This window comes from Biomphalaria glabrata, chromosome 17 (genome assembly GCF_947242115.1).
Source record: "Biomphalaria glabrata chromosome 17, xgBioGlab47.1, whole genome shotgun sequence".
NCBI lineage: Eukaryota > Metazoa > Mollusca > Gastropoda > Planorbidae > Biomphalaria > Biomphalaria glabrata.
Genome location: NC_074727.1, coordinates 13,788,333 through 13,809,349, shown reverse-complemented (window position 1 = coordinate 13,809,349; position 21,017 = coordinate 13,788,333). Strand labels below are relative to the sequence as shown.

General features: G+C 36.7%; 1 protein-coding gene across 2 annotated transcripts in view; it reads left to right on the top strand.

Annotated features, from left to right (window-relative positions):
• LOC106061569 (uncharacterized) overlaps positions 1 to 20,250 on the top strand; it is a 45,246-nt gene extending 24,996 nt beyond the window's left edge. For both annotated transcript variants that reach the window (XM_056016349.1, XM_056016350.1), the window contains exons 12-23: positions 466 to 597; positions 1,749 to 1,877; positions 4,070 to 4,202; positions 5,818 to 5,945; positions 7,209 to 7,340; positions 9,328 to 9,450; positions 13,005 to 13,130; positions 14,023 to 14,157; positions 14,266 to 14,394; positions 15,065 to 15,193; positions 17,282 to 17,400; positions 19,649 to 20,250. In XM_056016349.1, coding sequence (XP_055872324.1) covers positions 466 to 597; positions 1,749 to 1,877; positions 4,070 to 4,202; positions 5,818 to 5,945; positions 7,209 to 7,340; positions 9,328 to 9,450; positions 13,005 to 13,130; positions 14,023 to 14,157; positions 14,266 to 14,394; positions 15,065 to 15,193; positions 17,282 to 17,400; positions 19,649 to 19,657 — 1,424 coding nt within the window. In that variant the 3' untranslated portion in view covers positions 19,658 to 20,250. The remainder of the gene's footprint in view (positions 1 to 465; positions 598 to 1,748; positions 1,878 to 4,069; positions 4,203 to 5,817; positions 5,946 to 7,208; positions 7,341 to 9,327; positions 9,451 to 13,004; positions 13,131 to 14,022; positions 14,158 to 14,265; positions 14,395 to 15,064; positions 15,194 to 17,281; positions 17,401 to 19,648) is intronic.
• The last annotated feature ends 767 nt before the right edge of the window (positions 20,251 to 21,017 follow it).

Sequence of the window (21,017 nt, the reverse complement as noted above, 5' to 3'; positions counted from 1 at the left end):
ACTAATGTTATTGGGTGGTGAGTTTAAACTGAGGTTATTGTGTTGTGGGTTTAAACTGATGTTATTGGGTGGTGGGTTTAAACTTAGGTTATTGGGTGGTGGGTTTAAACTGAGGTTATTGTGCTGTGGGTTAAAACTAATGTTATTGGCTGTTGGGTTTAAACAGGTTATTGGGTGGTGGGTTTAAACTGAGGTTATTGTGCTGTTGGTTAAAACTAATGTTATTGGGTGGTGGGTTTAAACTGAGGTTATTGGGTGGTGGGTTTAAACTGAGGTTATTGTGCTGTGGGTTAAAACTTAGTTACCGTGGTTTATAAAGATCTGTCTAAGAATAACAATCGTATGTAAAAGTTGTTTTTACTGTAGAGTTAAACTGAATGTGATAAAATTCTTGTTAATGTAAACAGTACAGGTCACTCACAGTACTTGGCTAACTTTTTAAATTGTTCTCTCTCTCTCAAACAGATTCAACAGTCAAATTTGTCAGTACGGAGTCTGTAGCCTTTCATCTGGCTTACATTTTAAGTAATTATACTGATAATTTGATGCTGCTAGAGTTAGTCATGGTTACAAGCAGCCATATTGTTTTAGAAAACGGTAAGTATAACTTCCGGTTCAGACTTCACCAACCCTCGTGTTATCTCTGCAAGTCTATTAGAAGCAGTAACGAGATAGATCCGAAATGTCGCAATGACTTATAAGTAAAATTAACAAAAAATAGGCTAATCATTAAGACTATTTTAATAAATAATACCGTTGTTTATTGGCGAGATAATGCGCAAGTGACAAATCTCAATTCATATCGCTTCACCTTGTGTTTTCTGTGCAGCAGAGGCATCTAAAACATCATCCAGATTAAGTTGTCTGGTATTTTTGACTCCACGCGGATAGAAAGATTACTTAGCAGTAGCGTAATATTTTTTAAAAAATTAGGACATTCATTTGGGGACCCCTCAAGTGGGGTACAGGGTGGAACTTTCGAATTTGGTCGCCCCCTCCTCCACCCTAACTACGCCACTGGCGTATATATCAAGAGACGTCATCAACTTTGTGTTGCAATAAACGTAAATATTTAAGCTTCACTTTTAATTTCAATAATTCTATGAACTGATATTGTCTCGAAAGGTGAGACTTTACATTACAAAAACACATTTTACTTTAAAGGATTGCATTTTTATATAGATCTAAAGGAAGCTTACCTCCATCTGCCGGTCTGAAAAATGTCTGTCTTGGAAAGATATCGCTATTATCGACGGCTTGTATCTCAAAACTCGGGTCACAAGCGAGGCCAAGGGCCGAGTATACCGGAAAACTCCCCAATATTCCTTATCTTTACCACATAAGCCATGCTTTCTTGAGGGAGGACGGCTAGTAGATAAGGGACATGTTTATTGGGGATTTCTTCCATCCCCGCCTGTGTAATGGACTTGATCCTTAGGCACCCCAACGGAGATTTTGTTTTGCTTCCCTATTAGCCAAATCGACTTTTATAACGACCGTTTCCACCCGAGCGCCACATTGAGGATGAGAAGCATTGCCCCCGAGAACTGTATTTGATGTGTTATTAGGTTTACAGAAGCCTTTTCCAAGATTAATTCATAGATAAATCAAGGCAGACAAGAACAAATGTCTAGAATAAAAACATTGAAAGTCCGTGTTTGAGAGTTTATTGCTTCTGTGGTATGATAATGATGGATGACCTTTGCGCCTTGTTTTTAGTAAAAAAAAACATTCTTTTAATTTGACAGAATCTATACACAGACCGCTAATGGAAAAACATTACGTCAGTGAAATTGTGAAATTGATGACGTCATTTCCGGAAAATAAGACCATACAGGACCAAGGCTGTAAGATCATTGGAAACTTGGCAGTTCGGGGTAAATACAAATAACCTGACGTATCTCAATTTCTCAATTTCATAGTTATTATTAACATTAACTATATTATATTATAGCATGGTAGACCAGTGTGGTCTGTTTTTAGCTAACCCCGAATGGGAAAGCTACTATTGGTTTTATGCAGTCTTCTGTCTGTCTGTCAGTCCATCACGTTTTGATCTTAAAAAAAAAAGCCACTAAAATTGCTAATAATATTTTGATTTCACTATATTCTTTAGCTTGCTAAAAAAACCCTGGCTACTTTTGTCTGGTTCATACTTATGGTCTGGTTCATATACTTATATATTATGTCTAGATTGGAAACCGGAAACAAATTCTTATTCGCTATTGATCGATTCACATATATATATATATATATATATATATATATATATATATATATATATATATATATTTATTTATGTATGTAACTCTTTCACAAGCTCTAAGGGAAGTCGCCCCAATCAATCTTTTCTGTCTTAGAAAAGTAATGATCTTTAGTTTTCAAAGTTTAGAAATAATGCAAACTTATTTCTCGGATTTACTTTAGAATGGGCTTTTAATCACAGAACTATATATTCACGTTAATATAATATATGAAACAAAACCATTTCCTGTTAGTTTCCATTGAGATAATGTTTCAAAAATCCTAGATCGAAATAATTCATCTAGATTTCAATCATCTTATGTACATTTAAATAGATTGATTACCTAGATCTTTCTAGATTATGTATCTAAAAACTGCAAAATAGTAATTATGAGAATAGAGTGCTCTTATGTTCGATGTTAAATTACTAGATCTAGATCATAGACATAAATAAATATAGACTGGCCAAAGGAAGTAACTTCATGTAACTTGAAAACATGTATATCTATTGTATTCGGATTTCCGAATTATGGAAAATTGCATGATCTTCATTCTTAGAGATTAAACAAAACTACACTGCCTCCTTATTTACAATATATATATATGTGTGTGGCTGAAATAGATATGAATACTTAACTTTTATACTGCTCATAAATGTTGTATAATAAAGTACACAAAATTGCAAGTCACAAATTTTCGTTTCATAAAACTTTTTAATCGGCCAGTCTATATTTATTTATGTCTATGATCTAGATCTAAACATTAAATTATATGTTACATAGGTTAGGGTTGAAAAAAAACAACAAAAAACTTTACTTCTTCTAGCTACTTTACAAAACAACGCCTTGTTTCAACTTAAAAAAAAAAAAGATACATTTTTTGTAGTTTTAAAAGACCTCCACGTCCAGTCTAGATACAATATATATATAAGTCTATGGTCAGGTTATTTTTTAAATGTTTATATGTAAATATTTTTGTCCTACAAATCAAAAGAATTGGCTGATTTAAAGACATACTGTTCATACTAATTAAATAATCACGTTCTTAAAGAATGGACAATATTCTTGTTTTTTTTTTTTGTGTGAACATAGAGATACAACATTTTGATATCTGTTTACATTATAACATTACAATGCAATGAAATTAAAAATAATAAAAGATGCATGTACCATTAAAAAATTTACAAATGATACACATTAAATAAGTTGAATTTAAACATATAAAATTTTAAAAAGTAAAGTACCTCTTTCGGTCCTTGCGATAAAAAATACTTTTTAAAAAAAGTTTATCTAATGGGGAAGAACTCCATATTTACAACCACTCATCTCAATACTGTCATATTTATTTTCTTTTTCGATGTAAAAAAAATTAATTAATAAATACTTTTTTTTTTGTATTAACTAATTGGTTATTTTTTTTTTACACATACATGTTTTGTTAGGGACAATGAAATAATTGTGCAAAGTTTCAACTTGATCCGAAAGAGAGACGTGGGACGGGATAAAGTAATAGAAATGTGTACCAGAGAGAGTGGATATAAGCTTTGTGAAAAAACAACCACTTTATTTAGGTTTTGTTGATATCTGAAGGTTTATCGGACAGTTTCTTCAATAAAAAAAAGGCACGACTACAGTATGTGTGTTTGTTTAAACTTTGAAGAGTATGCGTGTGTGTGAAGTGGATTAATAGCGCATCACAACATTATTTTCCAAAATTGTGTTTCATGTAAGCAGATTCCAATTTTCTTTTTAAAGTTACGTGACATTTTACTTTCCAATTGAAAGGCGATTTAAAGTTACGTCACATTTTACTTTCCAATTGAAAGGTGATCTTCGGAAATTGGTAGAAAACGAAGGGGCATCAAAAGCGATCGTGGCAGCCATGTTGGCTTTGGAAGAAATTCGAGAAATCCAGGAAGTTGGATGTCTTGCTTTAGTGAATCTCACATGTGACTGTAGGTAAGGTTATCAAACCCATTTAGTGGCAGTACATGAGTTAAAGGAGAGATATACGTTGATAGATTGGCTTATGGTTGTAGCTCCAGACAGCTAGTCCAACTAAACCTTGTAGCTCCAGACAGCTAGTCCAACTAAACCTTGTAGCTCCAGACAGCTAGTCCAACTAAACCTTGTAGCTCCAGACAGCTAGTCCAACTAAACCTTGTAGCTCCAGACAGCTAGTCCAACTAAACCTTGTAGCTCAAGACAGCTAGTCCAACTAAACCTTGTAGCTCCAGACAGTTAGTCCAACTAAACCTTGTAGCTCCAGACAGCTAGTCCAACTAAACCTTGTAGCTCCAGACAGTTAGTCCAACTAAACCTTGTAGCTCCAGACAGCTAGTCCAACTAAACCTTGAAGCTCCAGACAGCTAGTCCAACTAAACCTTGTAGCTCCAGACAGCTAGTCCAACTAAACCTTGTAGCTCCAGACAGCTAGTCCAACTAAACCTTGTAGCTCCAGACAGCTAGTTCAACTAAACCTTGTAGCTCCAGACAGCTAGTCCAACTAAACCTTGTAGCTCCAGACATCTAGTCCAACTAAACCTTGTAGCTCCAGACAGCTAGTCCAACTAAACCTTGTAGCTCCAGACAGCTAGTCCAACTAAACCTTGTAGCTCCAGACAGCTAGTCCAACTAAACCTTGTAGCTCCAGACAGCTAGTCCAACTAAACCTTGTATCTCCAGACAGCTAGTCCAACTAAACCTTGTATCTCCAGACAGCTAGTCCAACTAAACCTTGTAGCTCCAGACAGCTAGTCCAACTAAACCTTGTAGCTCCAGACAGCTAGTCCAACTAAACCTTGTAGCTCCAGACAGCTAGTCCAACTAAACCTTGTAGCTCCAGACAGCTAGTCCAACTAAACCTTGTAGCTCCAGACAGCTAGTCCAACTAAACCTTGTAGCTCCAGACAGCTAGTCCAACTAAACCTTGTAGCTCCAGACATCTAGTCCAACTAAACCTTGTAGCTCCAGACAGCTAGTCCAACTAAACCTTGTAGCTCCAGACAGCTAGTCCAACTAAACCTTGTAGCTCCAGACAGCTAGTCCAACTAAACCTTGTAGCTCCAGACAGCTAGTCCAACTAAACCTGCGTAGGCGAATTTATTTCTTACAACTTTAATAAAACTTGAAGAAACTTTATTCTAGACAAAACTGTGAACTTTTATTGCCAACATACACACAGATTATCTCTTCACTGTAAATGTCTATAGAAACACAAGTGAAAGAATAAGATGTGCAACAATGCAAACAAATTCACTTCAAAATTATTATAAAAACACGCCCTTTACTTTCACTTGAACTCCACCTCTAAGTTTCATCAACCGTTGACCCCTACTTATAACCTCTCCCAAGATTACATCAGCTAACCCAAACACACACTTAAATTCCATTATATAAAAAACGGGGGGGGGGGGGAGAATTAGCAAGTCTGTTCGTTTTGACACTAGTATTGACTATTATTTGTTTTTATGACGCTTTATAATAATAGTGTTTTAAATCGTTGCAGAAAAGATTCTCGTTTATTCATGAATATTCTAGTTCTTAGTAATCTTGAAATAAAAACCAATGACAGGGTGAACAAGATACGAGCCATCCAATGTGGAGCTGTGACCACGATACTTCAGACTATCAGTGGATTTAAAAAAGAGATGACCTTAGCTGTGTGTGCACTCAAGGCTTTAAGTACCCTGGTCACTGAAGGTAAGCCAAGTGGAATGAGTCTCTTTCTCCGGGCAGTTGTAGTGAATTAAGGGAAGTAAATAATTCAGCCTGAATAAGCAAAACAAAAACCAGCAGTTCTCTCCCTTTGATTTTTTCGACACCTCTCTCTTACACCGAAGAATGTTCTTGAGCCAAAAAATGTAGTGTTTTGACCATTTTGAGCCACAAAGTGTTTAGACAACCTCTTTCGGCCAGTTCTTGAGCCATAAGTGTCCCGTTTGGCCAGTTCTTGAGCGATAAGTATCCCGTTTTGACCAGTTCTTTAGCCATAAGTGTCCCGTTTGACCAGTTCTTGAGCCACAAGTGTCCCGTTTGACCAGTTTTTGAGCCACAAGTGTCCCGTTTGACCAGTTCTTGAGCCATAAGTGTCCCGTTTGACCAGTTTTTGAGCCACAAGTGTCACGTTTGACCAGTTCTTGAGCCACAAGTGTCCCGTTTGACCAGTTCTTGAGCCACAAGTGTCCCGTTTGACCAGTTTTTGAGCCACAAGTGTCCCGTTTGACAAGTTCTTGAGCCACAAGTGTCCCGTTCGACCAGTTTTTGAGCCACAAGTATCCCGTTTGACCAGTTCTTTAGCCATAAGTGTCCCGTTTGACCAGTTCTTGAGCCACAAGTGTCCCGTTTGACCAGTTCTTGAGCCACAAGTGTCCCGTTTGACCAGTTCTTTAGCCATAAGTGTCCCGTTTGACCAGTTCTTGAGCCACAAGTGTTCCGTTTAACCAGTTCTTGAGCCATAAGTGTCCCGTTTGACCAGTTTTTGAGCCACAAGTGTCCCGTTTGACCAGTTCTTGAGCCATAAGTGTCCCGTTTGACCAGTTTTTGAGCCACAAGTGTCCCGTTTGACCAATTCTTGAGCCACAAGTGTCCCGTTTGACCAGTTCTTGAGCCATAAGTGTCCCGTTTGACCAGTTTTTGAGCCACAAGTGTCCCGTTTGACCAGTTCTTGAGCCATAAGTGTCCCGTTTGACCAGTTTTTGAGCCACAAGTGTCCCGTTTGACCAGTTCTTGAGCCATAAGTGTCCCGTTTGACCAGTTTTTGAGCCATAAGTATCACTATGGACGAACTATTAAAAAAAATTTAAACAAATTATTTTTTATCATTGAAATCTTGTGCAGTCTGTTTTAATTGCTATTATATTGCCATAATCATTTTTAATATATTTACGTCAAAAACCTTTTATATTAATAACTAACTTTATGTTATGATTTTGCATTTGAAACAAACTAAACTTATTTTCTTAGATGAAGCTTGCCATCAAATCTTGGAGAATGGAGGTCTGCATTTGCTTAAGTCACTTGTGGACGGTTTTCCACGTAACTCTGATATACTGTCTGACACAGCACTGGTGCTAAGCAGACTAGCTGTATTACCAGGTAGAATGTAAACATGTAGCTGTTGTCATGCAGCACGTGGTATGTGTGACATTTTAGCTCGACAGGATAATGGAAAGTTGTCAAAATAAATTATTCAATTTTTCTTTTTACTATCGCGAAAGTTCCATTAGGCATGTTAAAATGATGTTTGTGTTAATCTAGGGTTAGGGGGAAGGGGGAAGCTGGGTAAATGAGTCGGTTTATTTACAATGAAGAACAATGAAATGAAAACAAATACACGCATGCCTAGAGAAGTCCGCCATGCGCAACGCAGTTCTGTTCCTTCTCGGCCACAGACCTATATATTATCTCTAGACTGGAAAACGGAAACAAAGTCTTATCCGCTATTGATCTTCTTCTTCTTCCTCGTTCTCATTTTTATGTTGGAGCGTTCAGATGACTAGACCAATATATGAGATGAACTGCGCAGTGGTTTCCAAATCAAGGAGCTCTCCATATAGTTTCCTTTCTATTGGGGTGTTTTTGGGGCCAGTGTCTTGAACTGGCCTCTTGGTAAAGAGAGCATTTTTGGAGGACATGGTCAGCATTCTCTGGTGACACTCCACATGGGCAGATTTTCACTGGTTCCAATTTTGAGCTTCCAGTACATGTGTTGTCTCATTCTGTTGTGTCCAGTCCTGAGTCGAAAGATCAGACGTTGATCTTTTCGGGATAGCTTTTAATAGGCATCATCTTTCTTGTGATTTGGATGAGAGCTTGTCCATTTCTCATTTATTTGATTTACTATTAGTTTATTGATCAATTCACAGACTTATATAGATAGAATATGTACGTAGCTCTTTTTCAAGCTGTAAAGGAAGACGGTTAGAGTTAGGGTTCTTAGAAAAGTAATGATCTTTAGTTATCAAAGTTTAGAAATAATGCAATACCATTGTTTTCGGATTTTAATTAGAATGGGCTGTTAATCACAGAACTATATATTCACGCAAAGATATGAACTAGAGCCGTCTTCAACTAGAGCCGTTTCCTGCTAGCTACCATTGAGTAATGGTTCAAAAATCCTACATCGAAATAATTCATGTCTGTTGATTTCAATCATCTTATGTACATTTAAATAGATTGATTACCTAGATCTTTCTAGATTATGTATATAAAAATTGCAAAATAATAATTATGAGAATAGAGTGCTCTTATGTTCGATGTTTAATTACTAGATCTAGATCTAAACATTAAATTAAATGTTACATAGGTTAGGGTTTAAAAGAAACAACAACAACTTTATTCCCTTACTTCTTAGAGCTACTTTACAAAACAACGCCTTGTTTCAGCTTTTTTGAAGTTTTTCACATTATTTTGTAGTCTTAGTCTAGATATTATATATATAGGTATGTGTGCTCGGCTTTTGCTCTTTTCTGAAATCCTCATCTCTAAAACAAAAGACTGCGTTTCGGTTCTGTTCTGATTAGTGCACACTTAGTGAGCTTTTGACGACGGTGAGCAGCGCCGAATGGTCACACTACAATGGACCTCATTCACCAATCGTAAACAAACAACATTTAGCCATAATATCGATAAAACAATGAACATTGCGTATCACGTGACAGCCTTTATGGATTGCGTAATTTGTATAGAAGAGATAGAGAACAACGTGGCAAAATGTTGAGGTCCATTCATCGTTTAAAAAAAGAAATGTAGACAAGACTGAGTCGTGGAATGTTATTGATTGGACATTATCATTGCGACCCCCCGTCATATTTAGCGGTAAAGTCACGTGTCCAGGTGATAGGGTGATAGAAGATGTGACGGGATGGGAGGAGTGAAGGTAACAAAACACAATTTTTTAATTTCCTAATTAATTATAAACATAAAAAAATGGAAGCTGATTAAAAACGAAAAGTACAATATCTTCATTGTAAGGAAATATTTTGGTGACATATTGGTAAATTTAGTACAAACAAATAAACAATTTAAAAGAAACTGTAATGTCTTCACAGTCTTGTTATATTAATTATTCTTGGTATTCCAGCTGTCCAGTCCATACATCTCAATATCATTGATACTTTGTTGTCTTCTATCTGGTCATTGGGTCAAAAGGATGATCACGTTGTGCACACTCTTTGTCATTCTTTTGAGAATTTATCCAAAACAGGTAACCTTAATATAACTGTTTTTGATTATGTATTTAGTCATTGGCTTTAGGACCAAATTTATATCAAGTCAGAAAACATTCATTCACAAAGTTATGATTCCTTGCGATCTCATACATATGTAGAATTGAAATTCACTGTGTTCTTGACCATTAATTAAGAGGATGTGGTGTTGCCGTCACAACAAATCTGCATTTTTCTTAACTTTTCCCAGATTATATCAAGAATCCAGTAAAAATGTGCCGATATAGATATTTTTTTTAATAGAAAGTACTAATTTATATTGAACCCAAGACCTTCAGCTTGGCGGTCAAACGCTATACCACATCATGTTTAGACTCGGATGAAATAGTGTGTTGCTAAGAAAGTAGGTCAGTTAATGGTCAGTCAATTGAAACAATAACTAATGGGTGAGAAGTATAAAGTGTTGTTTTTTTTTCGGTTGATCAGCAAGGTGTTACGATTGAATCGGATAAGTCTGGGTATTTTCTGGGTATTTCGGATAAATCTGGGTATTTTTGATGAGTCTGGGTGTTTTCAGAAGCTACTTCTTATGACCTAGTGTTCAAAGTATATTTAATAAGGGAAAGAGAAAAACAGAACTCCCCATAACGAAATAAAAGATTTGAGCAGTCCAGTAGAAATCAACGACTATACTGGACCCATAGAAGTATTTCACGCTAAGTCCGAAACTTATTAACTTCAAGACCACGATGTAAGCTTTTCACCTACTTTATATGGTTTGAAATAGCAGCTTCTCTGACAGTGGCATTGCTAGGAATTTGCCGAATGGCTTGACCTCATTAGGGGCCCCTCTAGTTCAGGGGTCGGCAACCTTTTGAGTCGGAAGAGCCAAAAATTACAATTTACAAAATTTTTTAATTTGAAAGAGCCACAACGTTTTTTTTTACTTGCCAACAATACGTAGTACTCACATTACTATTGTTTTAATGAAAAAAAATTTTTTTTTTCATCAGACAAAATATTTATTTATTCATATATAAGTATTATTTGCACAGCAAAAGTGGATAATATATATATATGGCATTATTAGATAATTGTTTTGTTTATGTTGGTAGCAAATAAAGCAGTTAAACATTTATTAGCAACACTAACTTGTACTTCAATAACAAGCAATTAAGCAAATAAATTCAAGATGGCTTTGGTTTTAGAAATTTTGTATACATTTGGCTCATAACTTTTTTTTATTTTCAAACACGACTCTAAATTTTCATTTGTTTGTTGGCTTCTTACTTTTAATAATATCATGCAAGAGAACGCTTGCTCGGACGAATATGTAGATCCGAATATACCACTCGAAATGCCAACATCTTCACCTCAATATTGCAAACTGGAAGATTATTCCTTGCGCCGAATCAACTCGCGGCATTTTTTTTTTAAAGATGTCCACTTGTTGCGTTACGTACATGCATTTCTCGACTTTCAACTCTTCCAACTTGCTTTTCAACTCTTTACATTTTCAACTTATAAAAGTTTTACTTTCAATCAGTGGCATTTCTAGAAATCCAGTATCAACTTTAAATGGATCAATATGGATTTCGTTACTATATGTGTTGTTTACTAGTAATGCTAGAATGATTTTGTTAGTTTATAATTCTTCATGACTGTCATAGAAAACTGTCAACAAATTCATCTTTGAATTTATTTTTTTTTCTAACTGTGCTGAAGTAATTCGTGTCAACAGTTGCACTGATTTTATCGCGATATTTCTTTAGACATTTAATAAAAAAGTAACTTACCGCTCTTCTGCAATAATTTTTTTTTTCAAAAGAAGCCTAATCTTCTACCCTAACATCGGCTGGGTTATCCATTTCCTTTTAAAATTCAGCTCCTTTAATTTCGCTGTTACGTAAAGTAAAAATTTTTGCAACCTTTTGCCGTTCTCTAATTCAGGGTGATTAATGTCTTTTTCATTTAGGAATGTATTTAATTCATTCAAGCACAAGCCAAAACTTTTCAACACCTTACCTTTGGAAAGCCATCATACTTTATTGTGAAGGAGATCGGAATACGGAGTTTCCATTTCGCTTAAGAATTCTTTAAACTGACGATGGTTAAGTGCTTTTGACAAGATGCTGTTAACAATCTTGATTACCGAACTTATGACCTCAACTATTTTGGCCCGAATCGTTTGGTCAAAAAGCGCTTCTTGGTGTATTATTTAGTGAAACGTAAGAATTTCGCAATTTATTTTGCTTCGAAGAATCGTAGTGGCTCCTTTATTTTTTCCTGTCTGGCTCAATCAGTTGTTATTTAAACGATTGTAATGTCTTCAAGGTATTTTTGCTCGGCATACGCTCTATCATTCATTCTAGTTTGTCTCCAGAGCGGTAGCAATCCAAGTTCTTCTTTTAAAACTTGGGAAGACATACATTACAAAAGGGTCAACTTATCCGTGTCTTTTATGTTGCAAAACTCATCTATAGCAAGTAACAAGACAGAAGAATATTGAATATATTCCACCTGCAAATATGTTACATTTGAAGACATTTTAGCTCTTCTATCTTGTACTGTTTTAGCTTTGATTTTTTTTTCAAGTTTTTTTTTTCGAAATCATAAAAATGTTTTCCAGTTGCACGTATAAAGCAATCTTTGACATACCATATGTAAATGGTTTGCCTTTTTGTGCAATTTCTAGTGGTACGTACAGGTACCCCAACGTTTGCCAGATCAGCATTACTTGTAGATTGCTTCTAGCTTTGAGAAGATAATTCGCTTCTAACTCATTTACCTGAAACAATAAACTATACGTCACAGCCAAAAGCGAATTAAAGCGTACATAGAATCTTCAGACGACGCGTCATTCAAGAGCTTCCGACGGAATGATTACAGTGACGACGCGTGTAATGGGGGATGGGTGTGGTGAAAAGCGAGTACAAGTGGCCGAAGATAGAATCAGTGCCTAATATTCGTTAAACGATTCAGAACTTTAAAAAAAAAAATTTTGATAAAATATATAATATTTGCGTATGGAACGAAAGAGCCGCAGCTTCACATCCAAAGAGCCGCATGTGGCTTGCGAGCCGCAGGTTGCCGACCCCGGCTCTAGTTTGACATCATGACATGAGATAATGGAATAATATTTAATATTTAATGTAAAAAGAATTCGAACACTCATGTGGGGGTCCCCCCTCAAGTGGGGGGGGGCCCGCGGGGATTTTCAAATTCTCCCCCTTCCTACCACTTTAGCTACGCCACTGCTCTCAAACAGAAAATAAAGTAAGAGCTTTTCATTCTTCAATCTTCTATTTAAAAAACTTGAATTTTCGCGGAAACAATGAGCAAGCAAACTTCCTGTTTAAACATCTCACGAGACCTCCACGTGCGTACACCACGTGACCTAAGGTTTAGGTCTAAATACCGAATTGATTACATTGTTAATGTTTGAGCATCTTTTAAAGATGATCTAACTACAGAGCTTTCTTACTGGTTGATGGCCTTGTATATATATATATATGTATATGTATATATGTATATAGATTATATATAAATAACTAAGACATATATAGAAGCGAACTTTTTTCCTTTTTATCAGATTCTGGTCGGAAACTGTTGGCAACCAATCAAAGACTAGACATCGTCCTACACATGATGAGCCAACACACACAGAGCACGCTCATTCAGAGCACAGGCTGTAGGATTATAGCTATGATCTCCCTTTGTGAGTACGTCATTGCGGACACCATTGCATCTTACTATGTGAAACGTGTGAATGTGTTTGGTAGACAAGCGTGTGTGGCTGTGTGCTGTGTGACATTTATGTACACTTTTCAAGTGCCATGTGTACATTTTTAGGTACACTTTTAGATTTCACCAAAGTGTGGTTTTAACAATTATTAACAATAGTAATAATGGCAATGTCTTCGATTCCAAAGATTAAGGATGAGTGCAGTGTATATTTAAGTAATGTAGATATTAAACGAGAGCTAGAGTGTGACTATTTGGTCTTAACTCCTTATGTACATAAGTTTTGTTAGTTTATAGTTGACTATAGGAGTAAATATTTGAATATTACATCCAAGGCTCACATAAAGTCTGTGTCTGTGAATAAACGAGCGCGCGAGAGAGAGAGAAGTAGAGAGAAAGAGCAAAGAGAGAGAGCAAAGAGAGAGAGAGACCAAAGAGAGAGAGCAAAGAGAGAGAGCAAAGAGAGATTGAGAAAAGAGAGAGAAGAGAGAGAGAAAAAAAAGAGAGAGAGAAAAGAGAATGAGAGAGAGAGAAGAGAGAGAAAGAGAGCAAAAAGAGAGAGCAAAAAGAGAGAGAGAGCAAAGAGAGAGCAAAGAGAGAGAGAGAGAAAAAAGAAAGAGGGGGGGACACTTCTTTAACAAAAGTTCAAGAACAAATTTACTTTGGATCTTAGTTCCTTTGAAAAAAACAATGTTTGAGAATCACCGCAAATAGTGCGACTACCCATAGTCTCTCACCTCACTACAAGACTGACTGTACATTTATCTCGATTTTCTAAGTCGTCTGCAACAAACACAGAGTTAGAACACAACTGAAAAACTCAAAATTAAGTATGCCTAGGTTTCTGATGTCTTTAAAATCCCCAGATGTTAGCAACAAGGAATCAATCTTAACAGAAACTGCCGTCAAGAGTGTTCTGTCCTCCATGGAGTTATTCCCCTTAGACTTTGACGTCATTCTAGTGGGTTGCGTCACCCTAACCTGCATTATTCAACAAATGGGTAGGTGCCAATATAAAGATAAAATGAATTAGTCTTAGGTCGGAACCGTTATTTAATAAATTATTCTCTTAAAACGTAACAATGAAATTGACCTTTATTTTTCTTCAGAAAAAATGAAAGAGAAATGTCTAGCTTTCGGCGGTGTTTCCCGCATTGAGCAAGCAGTGAGGTCTCACACAAATGATCCCAGATTGGCTTTGGTCGCAGTACTAGCTCTGGGTCAACTTATGCCCATCGGTACGTTTTCGGTATATTTTATTTCTCCTGATTTATAAGAATTGAGCTAGAAATAATATTTTGGGGGGGGGGGCGCCGGGGGAGGGGGGGGGGGTAGCTGAGAGACTCTATGTCAATTATTGAATACTTTAAAAAGCATAGATGATGGTGATTTTTTTTTTTGTTTTTGTTTTTTACATTAACTCTTTCATTGCGGAGTTTTTCCTCGAAGTAACTTGGTAGATTTGTTTCACTATATAATGTTCAACATTTGATTCCTCTGTTGTTGTTTTCTCTGGATGTGAGAGTGATTGTTCTTTTGTTTAGGTTTTTGTTTTGTTTAACCTTATTTGCATAATATACTCCTGATTAATTTATTTTTGTTAATTACTGTTTAAGGTATCTTATCTACAATACCTCGTCATGTTAGTTTATATGATAAAATATTGTAAAATGTTATGTTACTTTTAGTCACTTTACTCCTTTGGACAGCTTCTTTCGACGCGGAAAAGTCCTTTCTTTCGATCAAACTATCATTAATTCGCCATTACAGGTCATTGCTATTTACATTGCTTTATTTGAATCAAAAGAAGAACTGTTAAAAACTTTTCTAAGCTTCTATAAAAATGGATTATTTCCCTTGAAATATTTAAACCCGCCCCTTATAACAATGTCTTATTTCTGCTTCCAGACTCTCAGAAGTATCCCAAAGAAAGTTATTTGGCTTGCAGCATCATCCTGTCTTGCCTGAACCGTTTCATTAACAACAAAGACGTCTGGATCGCTGGCTGTCAAGCTTTGTCCGAAACTGTTTTGTCTGGTTCGTAACATTTCTCTTCTTGCCATTTCCATGTTTTTCTTTTTAGACCAAAGGAGAAAAGATTTACCCTGAAAATTTGTCTTATTTTGTTCCCTGGCATAAGGTTATATTAAAGCCTTAGACTTGAGGTGATCATGATTGTATTCATCTTACAGGATGTTTTACAGGATATTTTAAAGAAGATATCTCAAAAGTTCCGTGAGGAAAAAATGTGAAATAACTTGACGTTCACACTACTAGACTATTTATTGAAAGAATTATATTGACGCACCTTAGGCAGCCAACAGTGAACGCACAAAAATAACGACATGAATTCAAACCGAGACTGTAGCTTAGAGATAGATTAGAGGGTAAGCATCTTTATTCTAGTGACTGAGACTAGACTGTTCATGTTCAAGTGTTTGAACATCTCGAAGTGGACTTAGTTATTATACGTTCATCTTTTTTGTGATGTCTCCTGTTGATTGTTAATAGATTCAAACTCGGAGCAGATATTACTACTCCCGCAAAGACGCGTGTAATCTTCTGATCGTAATATTCAACGGACATAAACGGGACAATATTGCATTGCACTGGATATTTCTCTGAATCTTATTATTTTCCTTGCCCCGACCGTGATGCCCTGACTGGGTAGAATCAGTATTTGTTAAAGTTCTGCATTGCAGTACGTGAGGCATTTCTGAGCCAGTAGCTGTGTGGCGATGATAAACATAGAAGTCAAAAGGCATCTCAGATCTATGCGCTGTATAATATCATATAGCGGAGGCGAGTCCCTGACCCTGACCCAGTGACGACTACAATGTGTGGGTTTGATTTATGGTCTCACCCTCCTTCTCCGTTGTAAATGAACATCCTCATCCGATTTATTTAGAGTTCTTCTGTCCTAGTTTGACTACAATGTATACTGCCCTAGTCTGTGGCTTCTGTAGAGCACCAAGAGAGGAAACTGAATGAAAAATCAAAGGGAACTAACGACACCAAGCAACATTTTACGAATTATATTTTAATAGGTTACTGCCCCTTGTTGTATAAACTTGTCTGCGAATCCGGTTACACCTAGGTCAGCAAATCACTTATCATTCTTATCTTATAAATTTTAGATTGTCTATATTACGTCTTGCATCTCTTCGATCGACTCAGTGTTACACAATCTATCTAGCCATGTGATTTTCAATATTCACCAGAGGTAAAGCATGAGAAATTAACTTAATTTTGGCTCATGTTTCTCGTATTGTGACTCACTGCTGTACAGCTGCTTGTACTGTCATTGAGCATATATGGAACGAATTCATAAAGTTTTTTAATATGCCACAGTTGGTTCGAGGACTTGCATTAATATAACTATCTAACATTTTGTTTTTAAACATGTCTACTTCTTTCGGTCAGCGAGCTGAGGGCTTTTCATTTCTGTGCATACTCTAGGACAGTCTGCCTGCCGTAGTTACTCTAGGACAGTCTACCTGCCGTAGTTACTCTAGGACAGTCTACCTGCCGTAGTTAACCTAGGACAGTCTATCTGCCGTAGTTACTCTAGGACAGTCTACCTGCCGTAGTTACTCTAGGACAGTCTACCTGCCGTAGTTACTCTAGGACAGTCTACCTGCCGTAGTTAACCTAGGACAGTCTATCTGCCGTAGTTACTCTAGGACAGTCATAGGACTGCATCCTGCAGTCGTTAGCGTTAAGGATGTTTTCTAATGTCTCGTCTTCCATGTGACAGTGTCGACATCTGGGATCGTGGTTCTCTCGAATCCTAGCGAAATAGGCTCCTATCAGACACCACTCGTCCTTCCTGTTTGGACGTTTGAGAACCTTCCAGACTTCCCATCCCGTGCTACAAAGGTCCCAGTTTCTGTACCACTTGGACTTGGTCCATTCACAAATCTTTTGCACTCTCGTATGTTTGCGGCTCTTTTGGTGGGTCTAAAAGCGTTCCTAGCTTCGCCAACTGTAGCTCTCTCGGCCAAACCCCTAAGTAACATTTAAAAGATCAACCAAGACATGTTTTGATGTTGCCAACATATTTTTCTAACTGTGTTTCCAGTTATGGGTTGTATAATGTATATTCTTTATTTCTATCTAAATCAGATTCATGTTTAGCAGACGTGAAAAAAATTATCACAAAGATGCCAAGACAGTTGAACTGCGATCCTGAGATCCGAGTGGTCATAGACAAGATTTTTAGAACACAAAACACTACAATCATAGTAAGTATAAATATGGCACAGAGGCGTAGTTAGGGTGGGTGAAGGAAGGGGGAGAGTTTGAAAATCCTCCCGGGTCCCCAATTAAAATATTAAATATTACGCATAATGCGGAGGCCGCCAAAGAGGTCAACCCCCCCCCCCTGGGCCCCCAAATGATGGCGAATTCCTAGCTACACCAATGATGTGGCATTCGACAAATAGAAGGGGCAAGATAGGAGAATATATTTCAAAGAGCTATACACTGTGTGGTAACTTTTAAAAAAGCCTTACAAACTTTTTTAAGGGCACTAAATACCTTTAGTATGCCCCAGAATTAGAAAAAAAAAACAACTGATAAAGAGCATGGCTTTCGAACGGGGAGGTTGGGAATACGGGTGTAGAGGGGAACTGGTTATTTCAGGGTGGGCTCCCATGAGTGTAGCCAACTCAAATAGGTAAGTGACATTAGTGATGGAAAGTAAAGGCGGTTGGTCGTTCTGCTGGCCACATGACATCCTCGTTCACCGTCAGCCATAGAAACAGATGACCTTTTCATTATCTGCCCTATACATCCGGAAGTGACTTTTCTTTACTTTTAGTTTCTGTACATTCAATTTATCCTTAAGAGATTTCCGCGTTTCCTCTATTTACATAAAAGGTAGGGAGTGAATTTAATTTTTTATTGCAAATGAGAGAGCAGTTATATAGCTTTGTATAACATTAGCCCACTCAAAAGGAACAAGGGCATCCTACAGACGATGTAACGATTTCGGCCATAGAAAACATGCACTAAAACTGCCTACAACATTGATAACAATTGTATCACCTAGACATAACATTAAAATTTTAAAATTGTTTGAAATCGCTAATTTAAAGTTTTGTTGTTTTTGTTAGCCTCCTTCAGTCGTAGAAAGTCCACGGTTCATCTCTTAGAGTACTTTCCTTGTGACTGGAGCTCTTTTCTTGAGAGGCATTTTTGTTCACTGAGAAGCATGGGCGTAGCCTGGAGGGGGTGGAGTTCACCCCTTCCAATGAAATCCCCCCCCCCCGATAGTCAGCAGATCATCGTGGGTTCCAATCGCTGCAGTAACTCTGTCTCTGATATCTTGGTTGGTGATGTGGTCTTTAGATGTAATACCTAGGATTCTTCTGTAGCATCTCAATTCCATTGCTAGGATCCTCCTCTCTAGCTCTCTAGCTCTGCAGTCAGCCTCCAATACTCACAAGCATTTAAGAATGCGGCCATGACAAGGGAGCGCATCATTCTGACTTTGGTGTCGAGGTCTATGCCTTTGTCTTTCTATATCATTTTCTGTTTTGAAAGGGCTGATGTGGACTGTGCTATTTGGGCCAGAAGTTCAGGTTTCGTTCCCTCATCTGAGACAATAGCTTCGATGTATTTAAAACTACTAACACTAGCCTGCTTTTCACCTCCAATACTAATGTTCTTTTAAAGCCTTGTTGGCTATTGGTCATAATTTGTTTTTGTTTTTCGGCATTTGTTTTGCATTATATATTTTGTAAATAAATGCCAAATAAAAGCAAACTAAAGTCACCAAATTCCTTGAGCGTAGCCAAGAGGGGTTACAAATTTCTACCAGTCGCTGGGATCCATTAATAAAGTGCATTGAAAAGCAGATTTGGGTTTTGAACCAAATCTTTTTAAATAACAGGATAATGCACTTTAGGTACGTCAGAATAAGTATTTTTTTTATTTTAAATACCAGAAATAGTGTGTGTGGGGGTGGGGCTCCCTGGCTGGCAAGGGCGGGGTGTCTACAGTCGTTCCACAAACTCAAGGAAGAACCTATTCTAGGGTGCAATAAACGTCTTCCGAAAGAATGTAGGGCCAGAATGTAATAATGATTAATTACGTACACACACACACATATTATATATGTATTTTATTATTATATATATATATAAACCCTTCCCCCAACCCCGAAAAAAATGCTGAGAAGACTCCTTGAAGGGTTACAAGAAATAATTAGATTTGGAATTTATAGACCACATTAGCTTCATAAACTAGGAATAGTTTTTTTTATTCTTTATTTATAATTTTGTTATGCTTTATTTTTGTCCTACTTGTGGTTAAGAATACACAATACTGAAATTTCACACATTACCATGTTTACCTTAGTTTATTTACACATATGTTGATACGTCTGCTGTACATGCTCGCAAACTAAGGTCTGCTTAAACTTAGCCAAGATTTTATTTTGAATTAACTATTTTTAATAAAATTATCTTTCCCCTTTTTTTTTTTCAGAGATTATAAAGCAGCTTGAAATTTTGTTTTTTCTTGGACTATGCCGAAATTCGAATACATTTGTCACTGGTATTTGGAATGAAATACCTTTGTTTTTCTACAGCGGTCAACAGGTTAAAAATGAAAGAAGTCGAATGTGGAATAATTAAGAATTCAATATTTATTTTCTTGAATCTGGTTATAATTGTTATTTAGGTACTAAGATGGAATGTCCAGTTAAGTGATTACTGTATAAATTGTATCCTTTCTATTGACAGTAGTTTCGGATATTTTTTTATTGACTATGTATTCTTTGTTGCCTTTTATCTCTCTCTCACTGGCTTATCTTAACTCCAACACAAAAGAGTAAAGATGTGGGGGAGCTAATTAGAACTGAAAAGTTTTTACTTTATTTCTTCTATTGATTCGACAAACTATGGATAGAATAGACGAGCTGACACCAGGGTCCCATATCTGTTTATTGAGCAAACAATTTTCAAACTTTTTTTTATGTCTACTTTTGTGAATTTATTCTTGAAGCTGAATTATAACGTGTATTATTGCTTGAAATATAAAGTATGCTCAATAATTTCATGAAGGATTAAAATGTTTCATTTCATAAAGGAATTGTTTTATTTCCAACTGTATGCCAAAAATCCTTTTTTTTTTCTTGGATATGGAGTCGGTCGGTATCTATAAAACATCTGATGAATACAAATTCATAATAATTACTCAATTAGGCCTACATTGTAGGCCTAACTGTTTTCAAATAACCACACCAAATAAGAAGACCTTCCTTCATGGGACAGAACCAGGAAAATGAAGAGGCAGACAGCGAAAGCGAAGGGAAGACAACATAAAGAATGTCATTGAAAGAAATTCCCACCGAAGCAAAAGACAGGAATGAAGAAGGTCGACTGATCCTGTGTGATGCCCCCAACGTTTCAACATACACACACCATTAGTATTAGTGGAACTTTCAGTCATTCACACACACACACACTAGTTCGATCTTGGAGTAGAATTGGCTAAAAGACCCGTTAAGAAATCAATGGGCCTATTTCTACTGTGCATACAGTCGTATCGAGGAAAAAAAAAGTCTGAATGAAACCAATTGAGTTTAAGAACTACACAATGGTTTGTCGCCTGCAGTATTTTCAGACTAAAGCGTCAAGGACGACCCCACGCAAAGATTGATGACGTCAAAAAACCAATATTACATTCTTAGCCAGCACTGTAGCCTACAAACTTTCTTGCCTCCTGCAGAGAACCACGCTGAATTTTTTTTTTTTTTTTTACAATAACTGCCAGTTAGGTTTGACGGCTAAACTTTTTTCTTCGTTTCTGCAGACAAGAAATTAATTTTATCAAGCGTTGGAGACTTTCTATG